The 19,042-nt window shown below is 41.5% G+C and overlaps 2 protein-coding genes across 2 annotated transcripts in view; one reads left to right on the top strand and one right to left on the bottom strand.

Annotated features, from left to right (window-relative positions):
- The window catches only part of BZW2 (basic leucine zipper and W2 domains 2), a 49,126-nt gene extending 37,869 nt beyond the window's left edge, over positions 1-11,257 (bottom strand). Inside the window, exon 1 of the mRNA XM_089533123.1 lies at positions 11,177-11,257. The gene's annotated coding sequence lies outside the window, so the exon portion shown is untranslated. The remainder of the gene's footprint in view (positions 1-11,176) is intronic.
- A 360-nt stretch (positions 11,258-11,617) lies between these two features.
- ANKMY2 (ankyrin repeat and MYND domain containing 2) overlaps positions 11,618-19,042 on the top strand; it is a 32,579-nt gene continuing 25,154 nt past the window's right edge. Inside the window, exon 1 of the mRNA XM_089533125.1 lies at positions 11,618-11,836. Within this exon, the coding sequence (XP_089389251.1) occupies positions 11,770-11,836 (67 nt within the window). The 5' untranslated portion in view covers positions 11,618-11,769. The remainder of the gene's footprint in view (positions 11,837-19,042) is intronic.

The raw sequence follows: 19,042 nt of genomic DNA on the forward strand, positions 1-19,042 counted from the left end.
AAACAGTTTGTTAAACAGATGTAATATGTTATAATATAATCTCAAAATCTGTATAGATGGCTTAATTTAACGGTAAAATTTCTAAATGAGGAGGCATGGCCATATTTTACCATACCGTCAAACTAATCTAGTTGGGGACTAAAGTCTAATGAAGCCACCCTAATCAGTTGCATCTGATTAATGGCATTTTGTAGTTTAACTCTTGCTTGGACAGGGGATATGATTGTGATTTTGAATTTATATGTCTCGAATGTGGTGCTCTATTATACAATATGATAGAGTTGTTTGCGAGGTGATGGCAGCCTACTTATTGTTGTGTGTTCGCCTGATCGTGCAGTCCTATCCTTGCTTTTTATCCTTACTTTTTATAGACCGTCAATTTTTTATACTCTCCAATCTGTACATGAACCTATGTTGTGTTTTAAACTGGAATTTTGTAATCGTGCTGGCCAATTGGCCGTAATAAAGTTATTATTATTGTTTGAATACTGTCCTGAAGATATTTGTCATTTTGGGGTGGGTGGGTATAAATTAATTAAATAAATAACAGGAGAGAGTGAAATGATAAGCTGGCTATGAGGAAAATGTTCTGTTTAATAATATTAAGATGGTATGTTGTTGTTCAGTTACTGTTCAAGCCTATGGAAATTTAACTGGAACTTGCACCCACCATGTTCAGTGGGTCTTATTCCCACCTTCAAGATTGTAACTTAAATTAGGTTTTGATGTTGTTGGATGCAAAATAGATTTTGGGATATATCACGAGCTACTGGGATAGAGGAAAATATGAGACTTCAAAAAAAAAAAAAGAAAGAAAGAAAGAAAGAAAGAAAGAAAGAAAAAGAAAAAGAAAAGAAAGTTTATGCAATGGCAGCAGAAAATTTCTGTAAGATTTTGTCTCAGACCAGTTAAGACAGGGCTTTTTTCCCCCCTGACAGAAATACATACGATACAGACCATGTTCCAAAGGCCCAGTTCAACCTTCTATGGAGGCATTTTAGGAGGGAAGAGATGGTGGGAAAGTCCCCCCCCCCCTTAAATTCTTTTAACATGCATTGCTAGTAAAGCCAAAACGTGGCTTCGTTTCCTTCCACTTGTCTGTTTATGAAGTCTTGTTGTTGTTCTACAATTGTAAAGAATTCTCAGGAATTGCAACAAAAGGTGTCTTCTTTAAGAGGGTTACAAGTTTTTGTTACTGTTTTTCTCATATAAACACACTGATGCTTAAAGAAAAACCATATGGATTTGGGTAAGTATGGGATTTCAGATTGTTGTGTTATATTCAGATTTCATTTTAGACCAGTTTTGTCTATTTGCTGTTCTTAAAATAATTGTGCTGGACTACGACTATGGAGATGAGGTTTTGATTCCCAGCTCAGCCACAAAACCCACTGGGTGACCTTGGGCAAGTCACACTTTCTCAGCCTCAGGGGAAGGCAATGGCAAACCTCCTCTAAACAAAACTTGCCAAGAAAACACCATAGGGTTGCCATAAATTAGAAATGACTTGAAGGCACACAACAGCAACAACAAATTACTACAAAAATTATCATTATTTTTAAAGGAATGAAACAAGATTTAATCCAACTTGACAATTAACCTTCACAGAACAGATATCAAGACTTATCAATGTCTATAATATAGTTCCCTGAATTCAGAAATTTTAATGCTGGTAGCTGGCATTCAGATAGATGTTTTAGTACTGGAAGGCAGTGATATAACCCTTATGGCTGATGCTATCTTCATTTCTGCAAGTTAGAAAATAGTTTTATCAACATTTTCTTTCAGATAGATTTAACAGATTCTTGTCCAGTGACATTGCTCTTCCCAGCCATCCTTTCTTGAATACTGTATGCCACGTAGGAGCTCCTCTGTACATGCATATCACTTCAGCTTCTAGATTATTACTGGGAAAATGCATCCTTTGAGAATGAGGATAAGAGTTCATATCATGTCCAAAACACACTGCAGAAATAATCCAGTTTGAGACTGCTTTAACTGCTGTGGCTCAGTGTTAGGAGCTCCTGGGATTTGTAGGTTATTGTGGCACCAGAGCTCTCTGACAGAGGCAGCTAAATGTCTCAATACTACAGTTCCCAGAATTCCTTAGCCAGAGAAGTTAAAGCGGTCTCAAATTGGATGATTTCTTCAGTGTGTTTTGGACCACAGGGACCTCAACCTATGATATGAAGCCAAACTCAACACTGGACTGTTAAGGTATTGTTTTTTTTTAATGGTCCATTATCTTGGGGGTGGGACAAAGTAACAGTGGCTTACGAATGGAAATGATATTCTTCGTTAATCATTTCCCAGTCATGAATTGGGTTTCTTCACAACCAAGAAACTCTATTGGGGAAAAAATAATTGAGCAGTGAGCCTTTTGTGTGTCTGTTCAACTTCCCTGAAGTAATTTTTCCAGTAGTAGGCCACCTGACAATTGAGTGTTTCAGACCATAAGAAATCTATCAAATCATCTCTACCATAACTCACAAACCCCTATAGTTAGCCAGCCAGCCAGTACAAAACTGACTGGGAATGTGTGGCACAGGCCTATATCATGCGTACAAGAGGAGGGCCTCTCACAAGATCTGTGGGTTCCCAAAAAAAAAAAAAAAAAAAAAAGATCTGTGGGTTCCCCAAAATCACAACTTCATAGGTACCTCCAAACTTATGTAGAGCTTGTTATGGCAGGCCCACCATTTGTGAGATAAGAAGGGTACACAATAAGGACATTGCTTAGCTTGGCTGAAGAGGAGTAAGAGTGGGTGCCTCTAAAGCTGCAGTCACAACAAATGAGTCCCCAGCACTTGGTAACTTGTCAGTTTGCTGCATACCAAATACTCTGTCATCATTCTGCGGTGAGTATAGCTGGCATCCACTTATTTCTCATCAAGAAATACCTCTCTGTAGAATAACATCCCACAAAATGCTACAGGATTTTCAAACAAGGGGAGAATCCTGGAACAGAATTTCTTCCACAGTGAGGGAGAAAATTACATTAATTATTCAGCTTTGTATGAACTGTATCCTTACAATGACTGCACAGGACCTGGCGTTCCCAGACAAAACCATTGTTTCAGATGGATAATCCTAGGTTCTAGTTTTGAAATTGGGAGTTTTAAGATTTATAAAGACAGTATGCTTCAACACACCTACAATCAGGAATAGATTACTTCAATGGCAGGGGGGGATCCTGTGATGGAGTCCAATGGGGAGTATTTTTTGATTGAAAATCATCTCTAAATGCAAGCCAAGAATTGACCCAAGACTACAGGAGTTCCTATTTTTATTTTCTGTTTTTTGGATGGTGGAATGGCTTTCAACAATTACATACGAGCGTGACAAATATAAAACTGCTTTACATGGCATTTTTGTGTAATTTGTGCATCATTTTATCACTTTTATATTTTTAAAAAACAGAAGGATCTGGGAGCTTGGAGTGCCCAGAAGGACTAGGGAGGCTACAAAAGGGAGTTCAGGCCATGTTGTCACCATTTGTGGTATACAGTGAAAGGTTTGTTCAGTCTGTAAAATTATGCTTGTATGTAGTCATGTTGGATTTACATGCAAAATAAGCAAGGTTGAGGCCCCCAGAAAAGGGGACTATAAATACTGTACCATTTTTTTAAAAAAACAAACTGTATTTCACATTTTATGAATTTGTCAGAATAATACATTTCTTTCTTTCTTTATTGCAATGTTCTGGGCTCTCTTAAATTTGATACTACTCAGGGTATTATTGCCCTCTCATTCACCCTCAACTAATCCCACATTGGCTTATACTTTAAATATCATTGCAATGACCTTGGCCAGCAAATTCTCTAAAAACAATGCTTTGGCAGTACATTAAAAAATATCTCATGCTTTAGTGCTTTGGTAGAGAAAGCTATTATACTAGAAGAGGAACTCAGATATGACTAAAACATATCTTTGACGATCACTGAACTTTTCTCAGCTCAAGGCAGCACATTAATCTCTACTTGTATGATACATATACAGGGATATGAAGTGTATTGTACTTTACCAGCTTTCTCACAGAAAATAAGTGAGTTAGGCATTCCATCTAAATGCATTTGAGTTGGCAGTTTGACAATGATATTTCACTGGATCCAGTTATAGTTGTACATAAAACAGACCCAACGAATCATGACTGACTTAAGTTCCATTGATTTGAGAGGGAGCATTCTAAGTATGACTAAGTATCTGGATCCTACTCAGTGTATATATTTATCTGTATAGATAAAAATAACATTCTCCATAGGATCATGCTTATATTTGCCAAATAAAATATGCTTACCATAAATAGAAACCTACAGTACTTTGTACAGTTTTATCCCTTAATGTTCAGAGCTTGTTCCTGCTGTGCCAGAAGAAACCACAGAAGGAAAGGACGAAGTGTCAAAACAGTATCTTAGATACACGAAAGAGTTTCACAACAAGCAAAAGATGCAACAATTGCAGAAGATGAGTTTTTCTACTGTAGGGAATACATTCTATTTAGTTTAACCCTCAGCCAGGCAGAGAAAGGGTAAACTTTATGACTCTGTTACAAGAAAGTTGTAAACAATGTCCCTGACATAAAACCACTTTGTTGCTGTGTGCCCTCAAGTGATTTCTGACTTATGGCTACCCTAAGGTGAAGCTCTCATGAAGTTGTTGCTGTTTTGCAAGAGTTGTTCAGAGGGGGTTTGTCTTTGTCCTTCTTGAGGTCAGGAGATTGTGACTAGCCCTCGGTCACCCAGAGGATTTCTATGACTGAGTAGAGATTTGAATCTTGGTCTCCCAGTATCCTAATACAGTGATTAAACCACTACACAGCACTGGCTCTCCTGCCCTGTAGGTATTCCTGTTTTGTCACATATAAAAAAAGTACTATTTTTGAAGATACAGAAATTAGTCAAATTTCCTTTTTTGTTTTGTGTGGTTTAAATTAACTGAGTAGAAGAATTGGTTATAATCAACATAGAAACTTCACACAACTAAAAATCATTAATCTATTATTACTCTGTTCCAATTATGTATTGTATGTATTGTAATTGAATTCCTTACCCAATATCTCCGTCAAATAGGTAACCAATTAATCAATTAAATAGTTGATCAATGAGTTAACTAGTTAATTAATTAGCTAATCAATTCAGTCAGTGAATCAATTGTTAGTGAAACTGAAATAATGGCCATTGATCTGTGTTGAACTAACATTTTCATCAACTCCAGGCTGGGGGGAAATTGGTCATAACAACAGATTAACAAGCCCTATGTACCTGCACACCTAAAGTCACTCAGCTGCATAGCTGCTTTTTTCATTTATTTACAAAACAAGAAATTATAAAGCACCTTGAGATGTAACAGAAAATATATGTACTTAAATATGATACCAGTGTGGTATAGTGGTTTGAACACTAGACTAGGACCCTGGGGGACCAGGATTCAAATCCCAGTTTGATCATGGAAACCCATTGGGTGACCTTGGCAACTCTCCGCCTCAGAGGATGGCAATGGGAAGCCCCCTCTGAAGAAATTAGCCAAGAAAATCCTGTGATAGGTCTCCCTTAGGGTCACCATAAATCAGAAACAACACACAACAAACAAAAAAATTATGACACTCACATATAATAAATTCAAGACATTTATTGTTGGATACCTAGAGATTTTACCATTTTAAAGAAGAGATCATGACTATTTTGCATTAGTTTTATCTTCCCTTCTTCGGTGGTATCATCATCTTTATTCGTATCCTGACTTTTCCTCAAGACTGGAGACTCAAGGTGGCTGTTTTTCAGAAACTCTTCAACACCATGTTCAGAGGGAACTAGGTTACTGTATTATATGCACATCTTCAGTCAGACAAATATCATCAGGCTGTTCCATAAACATTAGGGAACAAGTTGTATAAACTATATCTGACAACTGTTTGCAAGTAACAGATGAAAAACACTCTGAAGCTTAGTCTAAATGGTGGGAGTGGGGTGGACTTCTAAATAGTGTTGGACTACAATTCCAGACAGCCATAGCCAGCACAGCCAATTGGAAGGACTGTTGGAAGTTGCAGTCCAAAAATATCTTCAGGAAAGCCTAATTCTCACTCCTGGTCTAAGCAGTTTAGCAGCAATTACAACCATGAGAAAGGCTCCATTTATCAAGCCAGCCTTTTATGATATTTGACTAAAAGCCATTACAAGCCACATATGCAAATGTTTTTTACAATAATAGAAATACATGCAAAACCTCAGGTTAACAAGTCCCCTGTGCAGACCACTGCAGTAGCAATCATTGGTGGCAGAAATACCATTTTATCAAACAAAGCTGCTTTGTGCTTGAGGTATGGGGTCAGAAACTGACAGTAACCAGTGTACCTTTACAGAAGGACTTTCGACCCAATAAGGATTGCTAAGATCTGTCTCAGGAATCTCTCCCTGAGATTTTGTTCTAAGTGGCAGTAGTGTGAGATACTGTCTGTTTCTCCCATCCTACAAACACAGGACTTCAAACTTCTTGGGAAATGCCTCCATCTTCCATCCAAAAATGATTTGGGCACAGTCTGAAAATGTAATTCTGTAAACGCAGTTTTCAAAGAGGCAAAATACTGAACTTGTTTGTAAAAGTTTTCAGCAAGCAATACAAATGGCAAAAGTACTTATTAGTACCGTAATACAGCTGACTAAATGTTTCAATATATTTTTCTGTTAAACTGCAGTCTACAGCTGCCTAGATAGCTTTTATTACACACCTCACAGTGGCATTCCAATAGGCATATAAAATCATTTGATTTCCGCCCAGAAAAAAAGAGGGTTCAAACATATTGGATGCAGGAACATTTCAGACACTGAGAAAGGATTTTCCATTTTGCCTCAGGAACCTGAATAAATTTAAACTGTCGGTCAGGTGCAAAGAATCTTAATTGACACCCCTGTGGGATTTGGAACTATTTTACACAAAAGATTTTAAGTGACTTTGGTACAGAATTATGAAAATGTCAAACCACAGCACCTTCATTTCCCTCCGTTTTTCATACTAAATGTCATTTATAAACCTTTAATAATGAATTATCCCTTTTAAATACACAAAACAGTTCTTACACAAAACATGCTAAAGAGCCAAAAAATATGTTACGCTGTTTTTCATAAACTTCATAGTGAAGTGAGAAATCTTCTAAGGCCATGATTCTCATTCATTAGGAAGAAAGTGTGTGTGTGTGTGCCATCAAGTCACCTGCTAACTTATGGCAACCCCATTAATTTCATAGGGTTTTCTTAGGCAAGCAATACTCAAGAGGGGGTTTTGTCAGTTCCTTCCTCTGAAATATAGCCCACAGCACCTGGTATTAATTAGTGGTCTCCCATCCACATACTAACCAGACTGACCCTGCTTAGCTTCCAATGTCAGATGGCATCTGGTACCTTTACGACATTTAGGTCTGGTTGAAAAAGCAGGTATATGCAACTGTAAATGAAACAATGGGCCTGTACAGACAGGCCAAAATAAAGCTGCTTCTGGTCACTTTGGAGGTAAGCTGTTTAAATGACACACACATCTTAAGAGGCCGAGGCTACGCCAAAGCTGCACTCCAGTCCTTAGGACTGGAGCGTGGCTTTGGTGAGGCTTCTGGCCTCATAGGATGCATGCATCATTTAAACAGCATACCTCCAAAGTGACCCGAAACAGCTTTATTTTGGCCTGTCAGTACGGGCCCACTGTGTAACATGTGGGAAAGAAAAGGGCGTGAATTTGGGTAACTCCTTTCTGGTTTTCCCACGCAGGAAAATGAAGCAGAAAAGAGGTGGAAGAATAGACTCTGATGTTCTGGGTGTTTGTTTTGCTTTTACTGACATGGAGATTTTACACAGGAACCATTCAAACATGGCAACCCACAAAACCTTGTTTCACTTTATGCAGACACCAGCCTGAATATATTTTCCACACTCCAGACTCAGAAACCACAGACACTGGTTTGTATCAGACTCTAGTCCTGAAGCAAGGAAACACCACTGTTACCACTATTCTGGACTCTCCAGCAGTAACACATAAGTATCTCCATGAAAATGTAGTATCTTGAATCTAGGATTTCAGCCCCATGGAACGTAATCATACAGCTTACTACAAAGTGAACATGTTTATGATTAAGTGGGCAGCATTTACTATCCATGTGTCTACTGTTCAAGAGCTATATTAAAATTAAATCACGTTAGGTAGCGTAGCTATGGAAGGAGTCTAAAAGTAGTACTCGTACTCAGAAAGCATGCCTCTCTACAAGTCACAAATGCCGAATGGAAATTCCATTAATCCGCAGCTGAAATAAAAGCAGCAAAAAGCTCTCAATTTATTTTGTAGGTCAACTGTAATTCATTCAGGCTACAGCCCACAAACTCATCCATCTAAAAAAAGAACTTAAATTTCACTAGCATCAATGGGGTTATATTACTGACCAGTTGTGGAATTATCTTCTCCAGGACTACTACAACCCAATGAATAAAGTCATTTAAAATGATCTTTGGTACTTTTAAACAGCTAGTTTTCATGCTCGCTTTCTGCTAAGGTAAAAAGAAGGTGCAAACTTGAGTTCCCCTAAAGAGCTCAAATTTCCAATTTACCATAGGAACTTGACCTCATGTATAAATTGAAGGCAGGATTTTGATATGCCCAGTGGATAAGTCAAGGGTAAAATTTAGGGACATGAACCATATATACTCAACTATAAACCGAACTCATGTATAAGTTGAGGGCAGGTTTTGCAGACAACTTATGGATTTTGATATGACCCATGGATAAATTGAGGGTAAAACTTAGGGGCATGTAACAAAGAATCTAAAGAATGGAGCAAGGAAAACAATGCCAAAGAATTTACGGTATTCCAGCAGCCATAACTGTTTGTGCTCACACTAAAGCCTGAATGGATGAGAGAGTAGAGGAGGGCCAGTGCTTCCAAGACAGATTTCACTCTTGCTTTTCACCAGGGAATAAATTGATTTTTAAATAAGAGTTGCAAGTACGTATTTACATTGACCCATGGATAAGTTGACTCTGAATTTTTGGGTCAGTTTTTTGGGTAGACTTATACATTGAATATATACAGTAATAAAGGATCTCAAGGATGAAGCAAAGGAAAACAATGACAAAGAACCCAGAAAATTCTAGCAGGCACAACTGTGCTCACACTAAAGGCTGGATGGATGAGAGAGGAAAGGTGGGTCAGTGCTTCCATGACAAATTATACTCTTGCCTTTCACCAGGGAATGGTTCCCTTTATTCAGAAGAGCTAAATGACAGCACAGGACTTATCAGTGGATAAGTCAACTCAGGTTTTTTGAGTTAAATTTGCTTACTAAAATGTCTACTTATCCATGAGTACATACAGTAATTTGTGCAAAAAGTGGGCAACTTCACAAAAAGGAAAAACGCAACACAAGATTTTCTTTTTCTCTAAGAGGTTTTGCAAAACAAAGAGGTTTCCTTGAAAATACTTTAAAAACAGACAAATTCCCATGAGCAAATCTTGATTTTTTTCCCTTTTATATAAGGCAAGCCATTTTACTATGGCATTATACTGAGTACTTCTTGCCTAAGAAACCCTGAGAGTCATGGGGTGTCCATCAGTTGACAGACCATCTGAAGGCACACAGACACATGAACCTGTCTGCTCAGAGGGGAACCCCACTGCCTTCAAGGGGACCTAGTCCCAGGCTGGGCGTGCAGATTCTCACAACCTCCTGAAACGCGACCCGAAGCCCCGGGGGAGCGAGGCATCCTTGGTACACGACGCAGGTTAAGGTCGCCTCCACTCCAATGGCGCCTCTGCTAGAAAACTGCGTGAGCAGCAGCAGCATCAACAGCCTCCTCCCTCGCACCGATTGGTTCCACAACTACACAAGTAAGGCTGCATCCACACTGGAAAAATATTCCGCTTTGGCCCCGCTCACTCTTTGGTAGCTCAAGGCTACAAGCGGAGCACTCTGGGCCCCACAACCAACTCCCAGAATTCCATAGCCTTGAGCTACAAAAGAGAGTTAGCGAGGCCCAACCGGAATATATCTCCAGTGTGGATGTAGTCAAAGACACAAACACACACACACACACACACACACACACACGGGGTGACCAGATGTCCTCCCCACAAAGGAGGACCAGGCACCCTAGAATGGAGGACCTTCCAAGAAAAAGGGAGGACCCGACCCAAGAGAAGCTTCAGACGCTCAACAGAAACCCAGCTGGCCTTCCATATCCGCGGGTTGTCTAGCCACAGATTTAACCATCCACGCTTTGAAATATATGCCACAAAATACCTGAAGTCCCCAAAGCAAATGGGGGTACATTGGGGATTTATATAAAGGGGGGGCACCATTTCACGATGCCATTGCGTTCCATGGGACACGAACATCCACGGGTTTGGGTCGCTTTGGAAGTTCTGTATAGGCTGCCCTTCATAGCCACTGATCCGACCAGAACAGCTTGAAAGTCCCTTTGAAAGATACAAATCCCCCCCAAAAGCAAACCTTATTTTAGCCATTTGACACAAGGGCCACCATTTTGCTGTGCCATTTATGTATGTATGTCCTGGGACAGTCCTTGCCCATAGAGAATCATGGGGACGAGGGAGTCCTTCCCCCGAGATAGAGAACCATGGGGAATACAGGCCCGTGGACTAGCATCAAGGAATCCCCAGCGTTTCCTATGGCTTCCCTATGGGCAAATCATCCCCACGAGGCTCTCTGGGGAAGCCTGCTTCCTCTCTGGGCGAGTCGTGTCCTTTGGTTTTAGTAGCTGCCCTATTCTATTCTGATGGCACTGGAGCAGCCACAGCTTTTGCGATCCAGGGGGTTGGGGGGGGGGGTAGTATCCTGGAACCCAAACCTTAGCAGACCCCCTGTGTATCCAGTGGTGCTTCTTATGGAGGACATGTAAGGCTGGAATGGAGGACGGGTCCTGAAAAAGGAGGACGCACTAGAGACCACCACCACGAAGTTAGCCACAAACTGTCCTTCACACACACACACACTCACACACACACACACCCCAAACTGCATTTGAGTTGCCTAAAACTGCATCAAAATGGACCCCATTTGTGTGACAGGAAAGAAAGGGGGAATAAACCCCCCTTTTCCTCCCTCGGCTGCCTCTTTTCTGCCTTGGAGATGGAGCTAGACCCCTCAGCCTCCCTCCTCTTCCAAATGATAAGGCTTACCTCTCTCGGGGAAAGGGCCTTTCTCGGGGGAAAGCAAGCAGAAAGAGGCGGCGGCGGCGGCGGAGGAGCAGCAACGCGACCTGCCTCAGCCCCAGACAATGGAGAAGAAGTGAAGGGCAGCAGCAGCAGCAGCAGCAACATTGACACACAAACACACACACACACACACCCTCCGAGCCCTGGGCTGGGCGGGCCGGAAGTACCATTATTCCCAACACGGGGGGGGGTTAGGTTAAGAGGAGCAAAGAGATGCTGAGGGATAATTCCCTTTGGACAACCCACACTTTACGCTTTGGAGAGGGGCCGAAGAGGAGGCCTACAATGCCCACTTTGGGGACCAAATGGGAAAGAAAGGAGGAATGTTGTTGTTGTTGCTTCACTTCGCCCCCAACCCCCCCTCTGTAGGAATGGTCTCGCCCAGCCGGGGTCGGCAGAGGAGAGAGAGGAGGGTCCAAGGAGGCTGGAGCAGGCGGGGCTTGCCTTGCTCTCGGGGCGCTTGGCTGGCTCCAAGCAGGAAGAAGAAGAAGAAGAAGAGCTCCATTTGGGGGTGATTATTAGGAAGAGACGAGAGAAAGCCTGCCTGCCTGCCAGCCATGGCTCCGCCAAGGAAAGGGGACCTGAGCCAGGAAGAGCGCCAATTGCTGGAAGGCATTGGCCAAGGTAAGGCGGGCGCAACGCTGGGGAAAACCCTTCCTGCGCTGTGGTTGTTGGGGTTGCTGTTGGTGTTGCGTGCCCCCTTTCTTTCCCTTGGGGCGACCCTCTTGCTGCTGCTGCTGCTGCTACTGCTACTGCTACTGTGTGCCTCCAAGTCATTTCTGACTTATTTCTGGACCCTGTCGCTTGGGATGTATAGGAGGCCCCCCCCCCTGGGGTTTATGGAGGCCTGAATCAACCTCAAGGTTTCCCTCTTCCCAGCTGTTGCTGTCTGCCTTCATTTCCCACTTCTTTATGGCCACCCTAAGGCCACCCCATCATTTGGGATATATAGGGGGCCCTGGGGGGGGTGGGGTTCCATGCTGGATGCAACCTTTCGGGTATTTATTTATTGAGGCCTGAACAAAGGGCCTTTGCAGCTGTGACTGGTTTTAATGTCGTATTTGTATAATACCATATGTTTGTGTTTTATGTATATTTGTAACTATACGCAACTTATATACAGATGTTTCTCGGTAGAGGATGGAGGACAAATGCAACACCAAGCGCTGTCATCACTGTCAGCTTTATCACTCACCAGAAAGAGTGCTTCTCTGATCATTCTTATCCATGCCATTATAGATTTGTATCTTTCAGTTTTTGGATCTTGTAATATTTGTATCTTGTATTTAGATGTCTCTGGAGCGATTTTTATGGGTCTATGACTGTAATAAACAATATCCTGTGTTGAGGCCTGAACAAAGCTATTTCCGACTTATGACGACCTTATCATTTGGGATATGTAGTGGGTCTTGTAGGGTTTTCCATGCTGGATGCAACTTTTAGGGTATTTACTTAGGCCTGAATAAAGATAAAGGTTTCCTCTTTCCAGTTCTTGTCATTTCCAACTTATGGCAACCCAGAAGGTAGAAAAGGAGGGCCTCTGGGCACCCTGTTTGGAGGGAGTGTGCCATTGCCTTCCTCTTAGGCTGAGAGAGTGTGACTTGGCCAAGACCCTAGTCTCCAGTCCAGAGTCTAAGTTCATCCTTCAGACCACAACGCACATTGGTTCAAATGCTTCCTCTAGGCCCTTTAAAAACCCAAACCAAAAGGATTTGGAAATACAGTATATCCAAGAGATATCCCTATCTTTCTTGCTACTAATATGCTTTTATTGTTGCTTTTTATGCAAGAAAAAAAAGCCCATGAAGGTCCTGCAAAGGTGGTGGTGACCAGATGTCCCTCTTTTCCAGGATATGCCATACATTTCAACCTTCTGTCCAGGATGACTTTCAAAATGTCCTCAGTTTTGAGTATGGTTAAGAAGCATGCCTTTGCATTTGTATTAATGTGTTTAGCTTTTATTTGGTAATGTTCTACATTTTTCTTGAATGTCCAATATTTTGGGATGCCTTGTGCTGCTTTGGGGTTATGACATCTGGTCACCCTGGGTGGAAGGCTTGAGGAAAGGTCAGCATGGTTGGTAGGTCTATTTCCCTTTCCGGCTGCATCTGTACTGCAGAAATAATCCAGGTTGACCCCGCTTCAACCACTCTGGCTCAGTGCTATAGAATTCTGGGAAGTGTAGTTTGTTGTGGCACTAGAGCTCTCTGACAGGCAAGGCTAAATGTCTCACAAAACTACAGTCCCCAGAATTCCATAGCATTGAGCTGTGGCAGTTAAAGCAGTTTCAAACTGGGTTATTTTTGCAGTGCAAATGCAGCCATTTAGCTTTCTCCATCAGGGAGTTTTGGTGCCCCAACCAGGGTAAGCACGTGTCCTAACTACAAAGAAGGGCAAGACATGGCAAAATGTAGGAAGTTGAAGAACAATGTATGTAGAACATTACAAAAGAAAAGCTAAAAACAAGTTTGTAAATATAAATTTATTTCATATGGCTCATTTACAGCTATATTTGTTGTTATGTTCCTTCAGTTCCTTTCTAACGTGAACCTATCATGAAGTTTTCCTGGCAACTTTCCTCAGAGGTTTTTTGTGGGTTTTTTGGGCTATGTGGCTGTGTCCTAGAAGAGTTTCTTCCTGACGTTTCGTCAGCATCTGTGGCTGGCATCTTCAGAGAATGCTTGGTTGGAAAGGCGTTGGGTATAAATATACTGTGTGAGCCTGGGAATGCAGGAGTGATTTGCATGTATATTGTTCTGTTGCTAATGGCAGGCCTCAGGGTGGGAGGCTATGTAAAGGAGGATTAGTGTCTGCTTGACTAGTGCTCATTGTCTGCTGGGAAACCCCTGACCCTGGGAGATTTCTCATTTGCATTTGTTGGGTCTTCATCTTGCTATTTTTCAGGACATGTTAGCCAAACCTTGTTTACTTTAAGGGTTTCCTCTTTCCTGTTGAAATTGTCCAGGTGTTTGTGGATTTCAATGGCTTCCTTGTGCATCCTGACATGGTAGTGGTTGGCATGGTCCAGAATTTCAGTGTTTTCAAACAGTATTTTTTGCCCAGGATGGTTTGTAACATGTTCTGCTACTGCTGATTTTTCTGGCTGACCCAGTCTGCAGTGTCTCTCGTGTTCCTTGATTCTTGTTTGCACACTGCGTTTGGTGGTCCCTATGTAGACTTGTCCGCAGCTGCATGGTATGCGGTAAACTCCTGCAGCTGTGAGAGGGTCTCTCTGGTCCTTGGCTGAGCGAAGCATTTGCTGGATTTTCTTCGTCGGTTTGTAAACCATTTGCAGGTTGTGCTTGCTTACCACTTTGCCTATTCTGTCTGTGACTCCTTTGATATATGGTAAAAATACCTTCCCTTTGGGTGGCTGCTTGTCTTCCCTTCTCTGGTTTTTTCTGGGCCTGGCAGCCCTTCTGATGTCTGAGCTGTAATAACCATTAGCCTGTAGAGCCCAGTCCAGGTGCTTCAGTTCATCTTCCAAGAAGTGGGGTTCGCAGATGCGTTTTGCCCAGTCTACCAGTGTTTTGATTGTGCTGCTTTTTTGTCCTGGGTGATGATTGGAGTTCTTGTGTAGTTATCTGTCTGTATATGTAGGTTTTGTGTATACTGTGTGACCCAAATGTTCAGGAACACAGTCAGATCTTCTTCTCCACTTTCACCATTTGGAGCCATGGAGAAGAAGATCTGGCTGTGTTCCTGAACCATCTGAACAACATCCAATTCACTATGGAAAAAGGAAAGGAAAGAACACTGCCATTCTTGGATGTCCTAGTCATCCACAAACTGAACCATTTCATTTCAGATATGTCATACTGCATTATTTCTGCAGTACATATGGAGCCTAAGTTGCATTTGCCATCCAACCCACAAGCTTTGTTGGTTCTGTGGTTCAATTTACCAAGATTTGTCTCATATTTAACTGCCATGGCTCAATGCTGTGGAATTCTGGGGGTTGTAGTTTTGTGAGACACTTAGCCTTTTCTGTCAGAGCGCTCTGGTGCCACAACAGTTCTCAGAATTCCATAGGCTGGAGCCATGACAGTAATACTGTTGTCAGTTGCAGTTATTTCCACAGTACAGATGCAGCACAGGGATGTCCAGGCCTCCTGCAGCTGATCATTGGGATGGGTCCCTCATAGAAACACCAATTGCAGCTTGAGTGCTGCTGCATGTGTATGTCTTCATTTTATTTATTTATTTATTTATTTATTTATTTATTGTATTTATACCCTGCCCTTCAGCCCTAAAGGCTATCAGAGCAGCTTACAATTATTATTTTTAATTAGACGGTTCCCTGCCCTCAGGCTTACAATCTATACATTGCATGTTTTTATTCTGTTCTGGAATAAACAGTTAAGAAAGAAATGTTTGTATTTATTAAATTGTCATGTTGGCCCATTCTACCAAGTGGCTCAGAATACATTTCCTCCCCCATCCATCCCCCCAAAATATTGTAGCCTCACTTTGTTGTTATGTGCTTTCAAAGCTGACTTCAAGTTATGGTGACCCTGCCCTAGGTTTTATTCAGAAGAGGCTTAGAGTGTGTGTCTTGCCTAAGGTCAGCCAGTGGGTTTCCATGGCTGAACCATGATTTGAACTCTGGTCTCCTGCAGTCTTGGTTGAACTTTCAGGCCACTACCCCATGTAGTTTATCTCTCATGTAAGATTGTGACTGTTGGGGCTTTATGGCTTAGCCTTAGGGGCAAAATAGACCACCCTGAAGGGGAGGCTTCCAAAGGCATATTGGGGCTGCGGCAACCACATACCACAGCCCCAATCCGCCTTTTTGCCAGCCGAAAAAGGAGCGGCAAAGAGCCGCTCTTTTTTTGTGCAAGGAAAAGCTGGGTTTTCTTCCCTGACATGGCCAGAAAGGTGCTCTGGTGCATGCAGTGTATAAACGCCGCACGTTGGAGCACCTGGAAGCCAGCCCACATCCAGGCAGCTTGAAGGTGGCATGCGTTGCCTGTACACTGCTTTTTATGCTGGTCTGTTCCGGCCCTTAGAAGGGAATTGAAGCTGGTGGGTTGTTTGTTTGTTTGTTTGTTTGTTTTGGCCCTCTAAGTAGTGGGCGGAGTGCAGTCCTAGAGCTGCCTGCCATCTCTCAAGGCTGTCTTGTGTGCCCTTGACATCTCCAGGTGTCTCCCCCTTTTCCAACCAACAAAAAGTGAATGGCCTCTTGTGGCAATTTGCCTTTACAGGAATGTAGTCACACTGCAGAATTAAAGTAGTTTGACACCACTTTAATAGCTATGACTCCTGGGAGAATCCTGTGATTTGTAGTTTGGTGAGGCACCAAGAGCTGTCTGACAAACCAGGTTGAATACCTCCCCAAGCTACAGTTCCTGGTATTCTATAAGATAGAGTTGTGACAATTAAAGTGGTGCCAAACTGCTTTAATTCTGCAGTGTGGATATATTGCAAGTGGCAATTCACCCTTTAAATTGGCTGCAGAGTTCCCCTGTGCTATTTAACATTATAAATACACCTTTTATCCACATCTATTTTTATTTTATTTTTTGTCTTTTGGAGCAGTTTATGCAGCCCCTGGAGGGTGTTAGGAACAGAAAACTGCCTCTGGATTGACTGCAGCTGCCCAATTTATCCCCTAATCACTGGCTGCCAGTAGTTCCTTTTCATGGAAAGGTTCAGGCTACAGAAGAGTTAAACTGGATTGCCATGTGAAACCAACATTTTGTTTACTGTCATATTGCCCAGGAGAGGCAGGCTTTGTCAGTAACTGGGCCTAAGCAGCAGTTTTCCTTTGCTGTCTTTACTGTTCATGATTTGGCTTTTTAAAGGCAGATTAGGAAATAAGAGGCTCTATGACTGGAGAATTGCCCTCTTCTTTTGAAGTCAGCCCTTGCTTTCTGCCTCTTGATTAATGAATAGACTGGTGGCAGCAAAGCTTCATCATCCTGGGCAGATTGTTTTCCTTATTCCAGATTATCTATAACAACAAAAATAATGGCCTAAAGAGCTAAGTATTTTTTTTTTGTACAATCAATTTAATTACAGCAGCCACTGTCTATGCTAACTCCAACTGGTTGTTGATATCATGAAAGCCATCATGTCTTGGCCTGTTATGTGCTGGAAACAGCAGCCACTGAGTTTTAGGAAGCTTCTGCTTTACTCGGTCATCATATTTTATTAAAACTCAGTGTATGTAGATCTTTGCTTGTTTTGTCAATTTATTTGCTTTCAGCTTTGTTGTTATCTTAGTCCCCTTGGTTTCTATCTTGGGAAAAAGGACTGCCTTTTTATAATTATATATTAAATGAATAAAATGAATTTGTTTCTGAGCTGCAGAAGGTAGTAATTGAAGTTGGCCTTGTGGAAAAGACATGTGAAGAAAAATACTTCATTAGATATTAGTATACTAATCCTCTGATTCTCCACAAATTATCATCCAAGGCAGCTCTCATTGTAAACGTATAATTCCAGGATTTTGGTTTTTAAAAAGGCAGATTTAAAAAAAAAAGATATGAGCAAAAACCAACTCCAAGATAAAAACAAGAGCAGATAAAATTTATTTCATCAGGAATAAAGCAACTAAAAGGTTTGTTTACTTGTTTCTTTTTTAAAAAGCCCAATTTACTTCTACAGACCAATTGCCTTAGACCAGTGGTTCCCAACCTTCCTAATGCCGCGACCCTTTAATACAGTTTGTCATGTTGTGGTGACCCAAACCCATGAAATTATTCTCATTGCTACTTCATAACTGTAATTAAATAGGTGTTTTTCAATGGCCTTAGGCGACCCCCATGAAAGGGTTATTTGACCCCCAAAGGGGTCCCGACCCACAGGTTGGGAACCACTGCCTTAGACAAACCTCGTTCTTTCATTTAAGAAAATATTTCAGTTGCAAAATAATCTGGGCAGAGATTGCATTTTTATAAGAATCCTTGAGGCATTTCTCTTTTTTTTTTTCTGTCTCCTATGAATTCTGATGCATCTGTTGCACAATGTGAACACATGTGTAGCTGTTTCACACCCCTAAAAAGATCAATTGCATGCTAAACTTAATTGGCACAGTAAGTGTTCAGTCAGTCAGTCAAAATTTTATTGCAATTAGCAAAGAACCTTTATACCAATATATTACAAACATCTCCTTTGGACTGTGCATGTAAGTACAAGGCCAAAGCCAAGAATTCAGCAGTTCTAGCAGTTACATATTTGTTACAAAAGATCCAATGAAAAGTACAGCTTTTCCAGGGGTAACCATCCTGCAAGTGTTCCAAAAGAGTAACTGTTTATGTGAGTGGGTTTACTGTCTTTATTTTTGTAATATGTGATCTCTTTTGTACACAAGGAAAGTGCCATAGTAGTCCACTTTTCATGAAGCTTTCTATTCACATTTAGGTCATGTTAACATACAATGGTGACCTAGAGTGCAACAGAACCTTCACATACCTTAAGCTCTGCACTCATCCAGTTGTTCATTCCTAGTTGGCATCTTTGACTAGCAGGAGCAGCTGTGCATTAGCGTGGAGTCTCTTAGTTTTTTACTTCCAAGCAAGCCAGAAATGATAAACCAAGAATATATTCTGATTTGTGCTCCAGGCTTGTAGGGATTGGGACAAGTCAGGAACCTCACTTGAAATGATATTGTTTCCTAGTTAATTTAGTCACTTCCAACTAGTACCAAGCCAAGCAGAACAACAGACTTTGTTTATGATGATTCAGGATTTCTTTCTCCTTTTTTTATGCGGCCCCATGTGAGCAGAGGTACTACAGATCAAGACTCAACAGTGTTGAATGGAATAGTGCTACTTCTCTGTGTGTACTATACAAAACACAGTCTTTACAACAGTGGTAGACTCCTGT

This window comes from Sceloporus occidentalis, unplaced genomic scaffold (genome assembly GCF_023333645.1).
Source record: "Sceloporus occidentalis isolate IW3139 unplaced genomic scaffold, rSceOcc1.0.p SCAF_7, whole genome shotgun sequence".
Classification (NCBI taxonomy): domain Eukaryota; kingdom Metazoa; phylum Chordata; class Lepidosauria; order Squamata; family Phrynosomatidae; genus Sceloporus; species Sceloporus occidentalis.